The sequence below is a fragment of the Mustela nigripes genome, chromosome 8 (assembly GCF_022355385.1).
Source record: "Mustela nigripes isolate SB6536 chromosome 8, MUSNIG.SB6536, whole genome shotgun sequence".
NCBI lineage: Eukaryota > Metazoa > Chordata > Mammalia > Carnivora > Mustelidae > Mustela > Mustela nigripes.
In genome coordinates, this window is record NC_081564.1 from 30115901 (window position 1) to 30131317 (window position 15417).

The window sequence follows — 15417 nt, forward strand, 5'->3', positions numbered from 1 at the left end:
CAGGATCCCTGGGAGTCAGAGAATTAATGTGAGGGCCTGAGTCAATAGAGTTCCCAAGCAGGGGAGCAGGGTTAACTGGTCATATTCAGCATGCCAGGAGGGGTGTCTCAACTAAGTTCACCAGAAACCAGGAGCTGGGCTGAAGGGGTGCCTGCTCCCTGCCTGAGAATGCTGAAGAGGACTGGAATGCCAGAACCCTCCACCATCTCCAGAAGGGATGGATTGGGTGCACACACAACTGGGCAACAGCTCTCAGGATGGTAGCCCTGGAAAAGACTGTGAAGGGTGACCCTCTGTCGACCTCTGGGAGGGGCAGAGTGAGTAGCATAGGATCCAGCAACTACTCTCAGTGCACTGCAGGAGTCTGTAGAGATAGTCCCAAAATCGTAAAGAAAACAAAACATATAACCAAAAATAAAATTGAATAGAGTGAACAGAAGCCAAAATGAAGAATATATCTATAAAATGTAAATGTAAAAAATGAAAGTTAAAAACAAGGCAGACTATCTACAGAAATAGGGACTTCACAGGCAATGCAATGGCACTAAATTCATACCTTTCTTTAGTTACTCTGGATGTAAATGGGTTAAATGTGCCGATCAAAACACACATGGTATTGGATTGGATAAACAAGTAAGACCCATCTATATGCTGTCTAAAACAGACTCATTTTAGACCTAAAGACACAACCAGACTGAAAGTGAGGGCATGGAGAACTATTTATCATGCTACTGGACCTCAAAAGAAAGCTGGGGTAGCATTCTTCATATCACACGAATTAGATTTTAAACCAAAGACTACTAAGAGTTGAAGAGGGACACTATATCATACTAAAAGGATCTACCCAACAAGAAGACATAACAATTGTAAATATTTATGCTCCTCACTTGGGAGAAGCCAACTATATAAGCCAATTAATAACCAAATTAAAGAAACACATAGATAATAATACATTAATAGTAGGGAAATTTAACATCCCACCCACAGCAGAGATATCATCTAAGCAGATCAACAAAGAAACAAGGACTTTGAATGACACACTGAACCAGATGGACTTCACAGATATACACAGAGCATTCTATCCTAAAGCAAAGGATACACATTCTTCTCAGGACGTCTGGGTGGCTCAGTCAGTTAAGCATCTGCCTTTAGCTCAGGTCATGATCTCAGGGTCGTGGGATTGAGTAGCACATTGGGATCCTTGCTCAGTGAGGAGCCTGCTTTTACCTCTGCCTGCTGCTCCCCCTGCTTATGCTCACTCACTCTCTCCCACTCTTGCTTGTTCTCTCTGACAAAAATAAATAAATAAAATCTTTGGGGGGGGGGAGAATATATGTTCTTCTCAAATGCATATGGAACTTTCTCCAGAATATATCATATACTGGGTCACAAATCAAGTCTCAACCAACAACAAAAGATTGAGATTATTCCCTTCACATTTTCAGACCACAATGCTTTGAAACTGGAACTGAATCACAAGAGGAAATTTTAGGAAGGAAAACAAACAGTTGGAGGTTAAAGAGCATCCTACTAAAGAATGAATGGGTCAACCAGGAAATTAAAGGATCATTTAAAAAATTCAGGGAAATTAGTGAGAATGAAAACAGAACGGCTCAGCAATGAGCCTGCTTCCTCCTCTCTCTCTCTCTCTGCCTGCCTCACTGCCTACTTGTGATCTCTCTCTCTGTCAAATAAATAAATAAATAAAATCTAAAAAAAAAAAAATCACAATATACCTAGAAATAATTGGAACCAAAGAGGTAAAGGATCTGTACTTGAAAAACTAGAGAACACTTATTAAAGAAATTGAGGAAGACACAAAGAGATGGAAAAACATTCTATGTTCACGGATTGGAAGAATAAACATTGTTAAAATGTCTATGCTACTCAAAGAAATCTACACATTCAACTTAATCCCTATCAAAATACCATTGACATTTTTTATAGACCTGGAACAAACAATCCTAAAATTTTTATGGTACCACAAAAGACCCTGAATAGCTAGAGGAAAGTTAACAAAGAAAACCAAAGCTAGGGGCATCATGACACCTAACTTCAAGCTATATTACAAAGCTGTGATCATCAAGACAGCATGGTACTGGCACAAAAACAGAAACATAGATCAATGGAACAGAATAGAGAACACAGAAATGGAATGTCTACTCTGTGGTCAGCCACTCTTCGACAAAGCAGGACAGAATATTCAAAAGAAAAAAGATAGTCTCTTCAACAAATGATGCTGGGAAAATTGGAAAGCCACATGCAGAAGAATGAAACTGGACCATTCTCTTACACCATACAAGATAAAATAAAAATGGATGAAAGACCTCAATGTGAAACAGGAATCCATCCAAATCCTAGAAGAGAACATAGGCAGTAACCTCTTTGACATCAGCCACACCAACTTCTTTCAGGACATGCCTCTAAAGGCAAAGAAACAAAAGCAAAAATTAACTACTATGACACCATCAAGATAAAAAGCTTCTGCACAGCAAATGGAACAGTCAACAAAACCAAAAGGCAAGCTATGGAATGGGAGAAGATATTTGCAAATGACATCAGATAAAGGCCTAGTATCCAAGATCTATAAAGAACTTATTAAACTCCACATCCAAAAAATAAAGAATCCAGTCAAGAAATGGGAAGAAGACATGGACACTTCTCCAAAGAAGACATTCAAACAACCAACAGATACATGAAAAAAAAATGCTCATCATCATTCATAATCAGGGAAATACAAATCAAAACCACAATGATATACCATCTCACATCTGTCACGATGGCTAAAATTAACAAAAAAATAGCAGGTGTTGGCAAGGATGCAAAGGGGAACCCTCTTACACTGTATCTATTTGGTGGGCATGCAAGCTGGTACAGCCACCCTGGAAAACAGTATGGAGTTTCCTCAAAAAGTTAAAAATTGAACTAACCTATGATCCAGCAATTGCACTACTGGGTATTTACTTTAAAGATATAAATGTAGTGATCTGAAGGGGCACTTGCACCCCAACATTTATGGCAGCAATGTCCACAATAGCCAAACTGTGCAAAGAGTGATGTCCTTTGGTAGATGAATGGATAAAGAAGATGTGGTATCTATTACTCAAATCAGAAAGGATGAATACCTACCATTTACATCCACTTGGATGGAACTGGATTGTATTATGCTAGGTGAAATAAGTCAATCATAAGTGGAACATAAGAAAAATTGATGCTGTGAAAAATTGGAACCTGGGTCTTTTTCATTAATATGTAATTTAGCATTAGTTTGTCAATTTCTGAAAGAAAAAAACAAACCCACTTACTGAATTTTGTAGGGATTGCATTGAATCTTTAGATCATTTTGGGTAAGTTGTGATCTTAACAATATTGAGTCTCAATCCATGAACTTGAAATGCCTCTTCACTTAGGTCTTTAATTTTCCTCAGCAATAGTTTGTTGTTTTGAGTTACAAACTTTACAGTTTTGTGTTAAATTTATTCCTGAGTATTTTATTATTGTAAACTGAATCTTTTTAAACCTGTTAGTTGTTCACAGCTGGTACATAGAAATACAACTGCTTTTTGTATATTGATCTTGTACCTAATAACTGCTGAACTCAAAACTTTTTCATGTGTGTGAATATTGTAGGATTTTCTACTTATAGTTGTCTGAAAATAAAAGAGAGTCACTCATTCTTTTCCAATGTGGGTGTGTTTTACTTCTTTTTCTTGCATGATTATACTGGTTAGAACCTCCAGTATAACATTAAAGAGAAGTGGTGAGAGTGAATATCCTTGTCTTATTCTTGATTTTTATCTATCTTCATTATCACGTTAGCTGTGGATTTTTATAAATGCCTTTCATCAGGTTGAAGAGGTTTGTTCTAAGTTTTATTATGAGGGATGTCAGATTTTTGCAAAATGCTTTATCTAAGAAGGGCATGTATCGATGGAGTACTGGGTATGGTGCATAAACAATGAATCTTGGAACACTGAAAAATAAAATAAAACATACTTTATCTACTGAAGGGATCATGTGCTTTGTCTTTATTCTATTAATATAGCATATTACATTAATTGATTTTCAGATGTTAAACAAACTTTGCATTACTGGAATTATAACCTACTTAATCATGGTGTGTAATTCTTTTTATACACTTCTGGATTCTACTGGCTATTTTGCTGGGGATTTTTGGATCTCTATTCATGAGATATCTGTCTTTAGTTTTCTTGTGATGACTTTTACTGGCTTTGGTATTAGGGCCTCATAGGAGGAGATAGGAACTACTCCTTCCTCTATTTTCTAGAAGAATTTGTGAAGGATTGGTATTGTTTTTTCCTTAAATATTTTTCATAGAACCCACAAGTGAAGGCTTTTGGGCCTACATTTTTCTTTGTGGATAAATTTTTAAGTACTTAATATTTTTGCTATTCATATTCCTGATTTTTTAAGTCAGTTTTAGTATTTTTGTCTTAGTAGGTATTAATTGGTCCTAGAGTTCATATTACTCCCTTATAATCCCCTTAAATTTTTTTTTAAAAATTTGATAGTTCCTTTCATTCTTCATTTTGGTAACTTGTCTTTATTTTTTTCAGAGTCTAGCTGACAGTTTGTCAGTTTGTTGATCTTTTCAAAAAAACCATTTTTTATTTTGCTCTTTTTTCTTTATGGTTTCTGGGTTTTTTTCCCCCCTCATTGATTTTCACTCTTATTTCTTTATGTCTTGCTTTGGGTTTAATTTGCTTCTTCTTCCCACCTCTATGTCCATCTAGTTACTTAAGTGGAATCTATTGGCTTGAGGTCCTTTTTTTTTTTTTTTTCTTTCCCAATATAGGTTTTTATAGCTATACATTTCCCTCTAAGTACTGCTTTAGCTTCAACCCATACATCCTGATGTGTTATTTTCATTTAGCTCAAAATATTTTCCGATTTTCCTTGCCATTTCTTTTTTGAGCTATGGGCTATTTAGAAAGTCTTTTGGTTTAATTTCCAAATATTTGGGGATTTCCCAAATTTCCTTCTGCTGTTTACTTCTATTGTAATTCTGCTGTGGACAGAAAAATGTTTTGAATGATTTTAATCCTTTTAATTTTCTTGACATTTGTTCTATGGTTTACTCTGGAGAATATTTCATTTGTGCCTAAAAAGAATGTATATTTTGTTGTTGTTGTGTGAAGTGTTTTCTAGATAACATTTGGTTCATTTGATTAATAGGGCTCTTCAAATCTTATCTTTATCAGAATTCTCGTCTAAAGACATAAAATAACCACACTCTGGCTTCCCACTGACTTTTTTTTTTTTAATATTTTATTTATTTGACAGAGATCACAAGTAGGCAGAGGCAGGCAGAGAGAGAGGAGGAATCAGGCTCCCTGCTGAGCAGAGAGCCCAATGCAGGACTTGATCCCAGGACACTGGGATCATGACCTGAGCCGAAGGCAGAGGCTTTAACCCACTGAGCCACCCAGGAAACCTTCCCACTGACTTTAGAACAATATCCAGGTTTCTTCTCACTCCTGCCTATCCCTATGTATTCATCATGTATAATTCTTCACTTTGTTCAGCATAATTAGCATAATTAGCAAGTTAAAACTACCTTTGTCTCCTGTTACTGATATCAAGATCCATCACAAAGGTAGTTAAGAAAATGTGGTATTCATGTATGGATAAATAAGGTGACCTGTGGAACAGAACAGAATTGAGAAACAAACTCACACATGTATGATCACCTTAAATGTAACAAAAGTGAAAAATTGTGATTTAGGACGAAAAGATGATTTTCCTCAATAAATGGTGCTGGGAGAGCTGGAAATCCATAAAGGGGAAATGTCTCCTTTAATTATTTTTTTTTCAGTGGCCCAGAATTCATTGTTTATGCATCACACCCAGTGCTCCATGCAATACATGCCCCCCTTAATATCCACCACCAGGCTCACCCAAACCCCCACTCCCCTTCCCTCCAAAACCCTCAGTTTGTTTCTCAGAGTCCACAGTCTCTTGTGGTTTGTCCAATTTCCTCCAATTTCCAAGTTCCTCCAATTTCCCCAAACTCACTTCTGTCCATCTCCCTATGTCCTCCATATTATTCCTTATGCTCCACAAATAAGTGAAACCATATGATATTTGAGTCTCTCTGCTTGACTTATTTCACTCAGCATAATCTCTTCCAGTCCCGTTCATGTCGATAAAAAAGTTGGGTATTCATCCTTTCTGGTGGAGGCATAATACTCCATAGTATATATGGACCACATCTTCCTTATCCATTCGTCCATTGAAGGGTATCTTGGTTCTTTCCAAAGTTTGGCGACTGTGGCCATTGCTGCTATGAACACTGGGGTACAGGTGGTCCTTCTTTTCACTACATCTGTATCTTTGGGGTAAATACCCAATAGTGCAATTTCAGGGTCATAGAGAACTCTATTTTTAATTTCTTAAGGAATCTCCACACTGTTTTCCAAAGTGGCTGCACCAACTTGCATTCCCACCAACAGTGTAAGAGGCTTCCCCTTTCTCCACATCCTCTCCAACACATTGTTTACTGTCTTGTTAATTTTGGCCATTCTAACTGGTGTAAGGTGGTATCTCAATGTGGTTTTGATTTGAATCTTCCTGATTGCCAATGATGATGAACATTTTTTCATGTTAGCCATTTGTATGGCTTCTTTGGAAAAGTGTCTGTTCATGTCTTCTGCCCATTTTTTGACATGATTGTCTGTTTTGTGTGTGTTTAGTTTGAGGAGTTTTTTATAGATCTTGGATATCAGCCCTTTGTCTGTACTGTCATTTGCAAATATCTTCTCCCATTCCATGAAACTTCTACTTTAAACTCTACCTTACACTATTAACAAAAACAAAACAAAACAAAACAAAAAATCAGTATGATTTTGGATTAAAAAGTGAACAGTGAAACAAAAAAAAATTTTAGAAGAAAACATACAATATCTTTATGATCTTGGAATAGACAAACTTCTTAAGCAAAACATGCCAACTATGAAAGAGAACACTGATATACTATATTAAAATTAAGAGCTTCCTTTCACATATATATATACATATATACATACACATACACATTATGTGTATGTACATACACAACTATACACATATATACATACACATATATAGATGTATAGATATATATATATACACTTCAATACATATCTATATATGTATAGATACATCTATATGTATTTTCAATACATTCTCACAATACATTCAACAGATGACTTGCATCCAGAAATGATATATTTTTAAAAATCGCAAGTCAATAAAAAACATACTCCATTCAACAGAAAAATGGGCAAGAATCTGAACAGACATGTAACAAGAGGATAGTCAAAATGCAATAATCATATGTAATGTGCTTGATCTCATTAATTATAGTAAAATGAAAACTAAAGCCACAATGAGAAACCGCTACATGCCAGCCAGAATAAAATGAAAAAGAGAAGACACTACTGAGTGTAGGGCAATTGGAACTTTGGAAAACTGGCAGTATCTAGTAAAGCTGAATTATGTACATACTGTGGCCCTGCAATTCCACTGTTAGGTAGAAATGAGTACCTATGTGCACCAAATTCATGTACTAAATATATTTTTTTAAGATTTTATTTATTTGACAGACAGAGATCACAATTAGGCAGAGAGGCAGGCAGAGAGAGAGAAGGGAGCAGGCTCTCCGCTGAGCAGAGAGCCTGATGCAGGGCTCGATCCCAGGACCCTGGGATCACGACCCGAGCCGAAGGCAGAGGCTTTAACCACTGAGCCACCCAGGCGCCCCCCATGTACTAAATATTTGAGGCAGTACTATTAATAATAGTTCTGAAACTGGGAATGAACCAAACACCCATGTGATAAATATATGGTTTATTTATGCAGCGGAATACTATATAGCCACGAGAAAGAACCACATACAAATACATGCAACAAAAACCTTACAAACATAATGTACAGGAAAAAGACAGATACGAGAGAATACATACTATTTGATTCCATTTATATTATGTCCCAAAACAGACAAAAGTAATCTATGTTCTTAGAAGTCAGACAGTGGTTACCATTGGGGAGGTAGTAACTGGTAGGGAACATGAGGGGCCTTCTGGGGTGGTGGTAATAGTTTGTTGATTGAAGTGATGACTGTATTTGCACTCTATTTGTTAAAAACCAAAGACCTGAGCATGTTATACTTCAGAGTTAATACAAAATGATTAGCTTCTGCCTGGGTAATCCACTCAGACTAAAGAAATGATTGCTTCTCTCTTGGCCTCTTCATTTGGCTGTACTCACACTTGTGCTCCCACCTCTTGCTACTTCCCAATGGTGAGGGTGGGAAAAGAACCATTCCCCACCTCCTAAGATGCAGACTAAACTAGATTTGCTACAAGACTGGTTGCTAAAGGAGCAGGTCTACCACAATGTGCAGTCCAATTCTATCTTTGCCTTCCTGCCTATTGATGACTCACTTTTTAACCCTTGGCTCCTGAGTATACTCAAATGCCCTCCTGCTCTCTCTGCCCCAAGGCCTCTTACACAGGATATATGTTCCTTTCAGGGGACACTTACATAAGTATCAAAGGTTGTTCTGTATTTTTTTTTAATTAAGATTTTATTTGAGACAGAACATTCATGTACACAAGTGGTGTTGGGGGTGGGATGCAGAGAAGCAGGCTCCCCTCTGAGCAGAGAGCCCAACATGGGGCTTGATGCCAGGACTCCATGACCATCACTTGAGCTGAAGGCAGATATTTAATTCAGTGAGCCACCCAGGTGCCCCAAAATAAGTATCAAAAGTTTGAACCTAAAGGTGGGAGCACCAACCAGTTAACATTTCAAGTTGTGGGTAGTGAATGGGTGAGAAGTCGTCTGGATATAATACTCGAGGTGTGTAACATGGCATTGGAATGCAGGCTTGACTTGTCTTGGTCAACTCTGTACTCTCTCTGTGCCTCAGTTCCATTATTAAAACAGAGCTTAGTTCATATACTTCTAAGGATCAAAATGAATTAACACATATGAAAGATTTAGAAAAGTAATTGACCTAAGCAGCTTAATAAATGTTGTCAACCTGGCTTTATCCAAGGTATGCTGTCCCCAAGGAAGCATGGCTCAGGATGAATCTAGGAAGCAGAGGGCTTTGGGCTAACCCAAGTCTCCCCAAACTGAGAAGAGTACCTTTGAGTGTCCCACACTTGCTTAGTATTGCAGTGAGGAGCAGGAGCCCATGCTTCAGGATTACATGGGAGCAGAAAAGAAATTGAGAAGGTGAAGAAGAGCTGGCTGTCCCCCAGCCTAGTCACATGTATCACTAAATAAATAAGTGTAGGAGCCACTGCAATGACTGCCTTCAAGGAATCAGGAATGCTCCATCAGAGGGTGAGAAATGAAGAAACTTCTCAGTTATGTAGTATTTGACATAGCAGCATATAGGAAGGTGGTAACATCATGTACCTATGCTTCCTCTTTGACCAAAGGCCCAGTAAATACCACAGACATTTTGGTAGAATTATTATTATAGGACCCTGGTCCCTGGATCTGGCCTTAAAGACCCAGACTTGGCAATTAACTGGCTCACAATACATACAAAGCCTGGTAGACAACAAAAAGTCAGTTTATCAATAATGAAAAATAATATTTAGTAGCTAGAGTATTTGCACTGCCAGAGCTACACAAGAAACCACATCTTCACTAGGATGCTTGAAGACTTAGCAAAATAACATATCAAGCTAAGACAGGCTGAAGAACACATCCCCTCACAAGAGCTAATGTGACAGGAGATCTGGACCTCTGATACCTGACAATGCTTTCTCTACCTTTCCACTGTTGACTAACATTGCACGCTGGCTCAAACCCCATCAATTTGCACACCTCTGATGCCCTAATAATGCTACTAACATGAGTTTAGGCAGCAATCACATTTCCTTAATTTTGGGGTTTGGGACAGGGTAGGCTTGGAAACTCTGTACTGGTAATCTACCTTTTAGAGTCGTTACACACCTTAGTTAATAGAAGTCAAGATCTCTAATTGATGTCTCCTCTCCTTCAAAGCAAATTTCTTTGGGGAGTCACCCTGAACCAGAGGCTCGGTGGACACTGGAAGAGCAGTCATTACCCGCAGACAGCTGCAGCATGCAGGTTAGGACACCTCCCCTTTGGATGCAGCTGGAAATAGTCAGTTTGTCTCCCTGAACATGATATATACATGGCGCCTCTCCTTTAGTGTACTCTAGGCCCAAAGAATTAAACGTGAGCATTCTTTGTTTATACCACAATCCAGCCATGTTCCCAGACCAATCCTCCCAATCTGCAGGCTGTGTCCTCCCCATAAAAGGCTGGTTTGATCTTCATTTCACTTTCATCCGCAGAGGACAAATTGGAGTGCCTGTAATCACTTTCATCAACTTCACATCATGGACCCGATATAGTGAAGAGCCATGCCCCCTCCCTAATAATTATAAATCTTGAAAGGAAAATTCCCAAACATTTAGACAGTGGGGTGTGGTGGTGGGAGGGTGTCCTCCCAGCTTTTACCTTGGTGATGGGCAGAATCCACCTTTTCTGAAAAGTTCTTCTTGAGTCACTGCCCAGACCTTTAGCTGTAGCAGGAGGGCATCAGGGAGCAGAGTGAGGAAGAGAGGCGGCCAAGTGAACAAGAAAGCTCATGCAAAGGGCAATGCCATAACTCTGCATCCTCTGGGGTGGCTCATGTGCTTCCTGTACACCCAACAGCTTGCTTCGCTCCAAGCGAAGACACTGGCTCGTTCCACCTGGGTTTCCTTTACTCCTTTCTACCCGTTCAGTGAAGGTCCCGGGGGACTCCACCATCCTTTTCTGCTTTGTATTACCACCAATCACTCCATCCTTCAGGGGATCCTTCTCTCCCACAAGTCATCCATGGGGTGGAAAGGGCAAGAGTCTAAAAATGTTTTATTACTTGCTTAAAATTAGCCAAGACCATTAAATGAAAATGATGATAGGAAATAATAAAGAAGCCATATCCTCTATCAAACTATTAAAATACTTTCTGGAACTTCCCCCAGAATTAAAATAAACCTGGGTGTGTATGTAACACTAAGAGCTCACCATCCCCACCTCCCAGCACCATTACCAAACCTTTGTTAGCTAACAGCAGCCACCATAGTCAGAAATACTATTATTTATTTCCTCAAACGACTTATAGCAAACCACCACTAAGGCTAAAAGACTTAACTTTTATAAACTGGTAACAGTATGGAGATTGACAAACACACAAGAAACAGATATTAGGTAACCTGTGTTCTCTTGCTAAAAGGTCTGTTATTCTGACACTGTGAATAATCAACATACATAAACAAATTAAGAAACCTCAAGTTTTAAACAAGTACTCTGGATAATTACAGAAAGTAATGTCTTTTAAATCCATGCATTAAATAACTGATTTTTAGAAGAATATGCAATAGTTGCTCTGTTTTGTTCTTTGTTTCACTACACCTAAATACTGGAAAGTTTTTTTAAACAGTAAAATGTAAAGTAAGGACAAGGGTTCACTTAGGTGTCAGTTTTGGAAGAGAAGTCAAGCAAGAAGCCAGGGCTGGAAAGAGTCAACAGTTCTGAAATGGCAAATTCAAGTTCTGAGCGGTGATGGGATGCTGGAGCCTACTGCACAAAGTATGATGTTGTAATGCAAGAGCAGGTACCGCTTCTCTTGGGGCTGAAGGGGAGGAACACAGCACATAGTGCCGGTAAGCTGTATCTAACGTCAGGGAGAATTCATCTGAAGTCTGCTTTTCAGCTTCCTTTCACCTTCCTTGAACCCTCCTATTGCAGTTCCATACATCTCTCTGAGGAAAATGTGCAACAGGTTCACACGGGACAGGTTTTCATTAAGTCGTGGAAAAACAACTACGGCATTTTCATTCAATGAAGAAAGGGAAATCTGTCTAATTACATTCTTGATAACTAGAAACATTAATTGCTATGGAAGGAAATTCTTAAGATAAAGCCCCTAAAATCTGAAACAATTTTATGCTGGTATATAAAACATTCTAACCAGTTCCAGAATTAGATCATATTAGCAAATAAAGTAGTTAGTATTTATAATGAAATGTAGTAACTGGCTAAAATTTTAGGTAAAAAACTTTCGTGGCCATCTAAAATTTTGTTTTAAACATACAACTTTAGCGATATATATTGAGCACATTCAATTAATTGTACAGAACACAATCCATTTAATCTTGAAAAACACTAGATAACAGAACTACAGAAACGAGCACAAACCCCCATAAACCAGTATGCTCCCTCAGCAATTCTACAAGGGCAATGAATTTAATACTGTAAACGAACATTGAACAAATCAGAGCACTGTGGAAAGAGTTCAGCAAATCTAACAAGTCATACTATAATTTTTATGCGCTAGGAGAGTAGCGAGGCAAATGGAATTCTTAGAACATTACTTAAAAATAGATTTTTAAAGACAAAGGTCCCAACTCATTCTTATATACACACACAAAAGTTCATCTGTCACAGACAGCAAATGTTGAATTTACACATTGGAGTTTCCGGCAGCATCCTGCACATTTAGAGTAATTACGACAAACAAAGAGAAAGTTGTCAGGGATGGAGCATTCAAATCTGCACAGGACGGGACACAGCTGTCCTGGGACTACTGCGTATGTGCTCACCGCTGCTTCTCAAATGCAAAAACCAGGTAAATACCTAAAAAGAAAATAATACAAATTAGAGTTTGATTTCTCATATCTGTGGGCTAAACAGAACAATTTCAGTCCTGTTTGGAATTTGGTGAAAATTCTCAAGTTTCTGAGAGAAAAAATCCCAATATTTCTAAGAGTCCTCAATTATTCTGAGTCATACTTAAGTATGACGGGGTCATAGCTATTTACCTGAAAAACAAATATCCATGTATTACAATACTCAGTGACAATATAGATCTTGAGAAAGCCAATTCAACGGTTCTAAAAATCTCTAAAAACAGCTTGAGATAAGAAAAATTAAAAGTATAAAGGCAAAGAAAATTAAAACTAAAAAATCTTACAACTTAATTCTTTTTATCTGGAGCAACAGGTAGAATAACCGCACTACCATGATTATTTCTGGCATTGGTTACCTAGATTTTCTATTTGGGGGTAAAAATTAATAAGAATTATAAGGAACATACGTAACTAGCAAGTTAAAATTCATCCAATTATCCAACTGTTCTACTGTAAGGACTGATAAGGAAAGTGAGCCAAAAGCTACATGATAATTGATGCTTAGAGGTATTTATCTGGCCCTAACAGTGATATTCCAGTCCCAAGAATTCTCTCCCTTAAATATAATTTCCTGCTTTGGCATGTGTTCACTCAAAGAGATCTAAGTGCATCTATAATTCCTCATTCTGGATCACACTGAAGTTCAAACCTATTACATCTTCTAATAAGATATTAATAAATTTTATGGTAAGCAAACACCTGAAAAAATGACAAATCCTCAGAACATCACAAGGATGTTTAGCATGTACACTAGGACATTCAGTCAGTAAGTCAAGATAGTAGGCCATGTACCTTGGTGCCCTCCCTTTCTGAGTTAACTTCTGAACAGGGTGCAGATGAATGACTGCAGATCATGTAAAAACCTCCCAATCCTCTAGCTTTCTCCTCAACCTGTCCAGGAGTAAGATACCAGTCTTTCCAAAATGCTATTTTAGTAATGCTATTTTGTTTCTTATCTACGAGCTCCCAATTTTTTTTTTAGGAGAAATGAAACATTGCTGGCAATACAGTAGACAGATGAACAGAGAACAGGCAGGGTGATATCAACATGGTAGATTCTTCTGGAAGACAAGAAGGCAAAGCAGTCCAAGACATTCACAAGCATGTCACAAGACTCAGGAGCAGACAGCATTATTTAACGTGGCCCTCAATCCAAGCAATCCCTCTGCAGTCCAACCTTGCCAAAAGCACCCCAAACACTAGTACCTACTGCAAACAACCCAGCAGCCCTCACCTACCTTAAATCTAGGGTCATTTAAAAACCACTCAGATGCAATGTTTGAATTCAGATCAGCAATAAATAAATTCTTTCCTTTCTAACTCAAACATTCTGAAAGTCTCACTCATATAAAATGCCTTCCATGTAGGCCTATCAATTGGGATTTAAAGAAATAAACACTGAACCACTTCTAAAAGCAAATCAGCAGGAACCTTGGTGGTTCAGTTGGTTAAGCAACTGTGTTCGGCTCAGGTCATGATCCTGGAGTCCCCGGATTGAGTCCTACATTGGGCTCCCTGCGTCACTGGCAGAGAGTCTGCTTCTCCCTCTGACCCTCCCCCATCTCATGCTTTCTCTCTCTCTCTTTCTTTCTCAAATTCATAAATAAAATCTTAAAAAAAAAAAAAAAAGCCAATCGGCAACAATTCTTCATGTTCCTCTCCCATTTAAAAAATCTTCTAGAGGAGCAGCAGGTTCTGGTAATAGGAGCTTGAACTTAACAATTAGACCAGCAGGAGTTTGAAGTATAGCTTCTTGAACTTATTAGGCTATGACACCAGAAAAGATGCAGTCCACAGAGCCCTCCAGTTTAGAAGAGTGTAATTCATCAAAGAACACACTGATCTGGACAAACTGGATCCTGGCTGCAATGTGACCACTGTTCCTTGCCTACTGCTTTTCACTTCTCTAAGCCACCTCCATCCTTGGTCTGGGGGGCATCTAATTTATCCAGCTGCATGCTATCACTAAACTCCACACTAAGGTACAGAAATGCATTTTTCTAAACTACAGCTAGTACCACCAGCACTACTTGTGACCAAAGCTGTTTTCCTTACATCATACTTTGGGAGTGGCAGGCTATCTAAGATAACTGTGCCATCTCCACTCTAGAAGTGAAGATGGAAATGAAGAATGAAATGTACAGGTTTACGCATACATTTCCCAGTCTGTTGGTCCTCTAATCCAATTTCCACTAAGGGTAGCAATATTCTGAGACAGACAGGCTCAACATACTGGCTCTATTTGTGTTCTTTCCTTCTCCTCTCTCTTCAATTCAGGAAGTCCTAGCACAATCCTTTCACACATGAGGCCATGGTTACAAGTATGAATCACCTGGGTAAGCTCTGAGACCTCAGACAAGTTATCGAAGTGCTTTCTTTAATCTGTGAAGATACTACAAAAAGTAGCCTACCCCTAAATTTGTGAGGATTAAATGAGTTGAAACATATGAAAACTCTCCAGTCATGCTTGAGCACGTGTTACTCAATTCTATCAGCTATTTCTATTTTCCAGATTTTACTGCTTTTCCTTACTCTCGCCTTCATCTCTTTTCCCCATTATAGAAACTTCAGCACTTCAGTTTGCCTAGTACTGCCTTTATCTGTGTCTGTTTCTTCCATTAGACAGTATACATCTGGAAAGTAGAGATTACAACTCTATTGTATTTTATTCCCCCAAAGCCCTTTCAAAGAA

At 38.3% G+C, this 15417-nt stretch overlaps 1 protein-coding gene across 1 annotated transcript in view; it reads right to left on the minus strand.

The window, feature by feature from the left end:
• Positions 1 to 11240: 11240 nt before the first annotated feature.
• Positions 11241 to 15417, minus strand: part of RNMT (RNA guanine-7 methyltransferase) — a 30652-nt gene continuing 26475 nt past the window's right edge. The window contains exon 11 of the mRNA XM_059409124.1: positions 11241 to 12672. Coding sequence (XP_059265107.1) covers positions 12635 to 12672 — 38 coding nt within the window. The 3' untranslated portion in view covers positions 11241 to 12634. The remainder of the gene's footprint in view (positions 12673 to 15417) is intronic.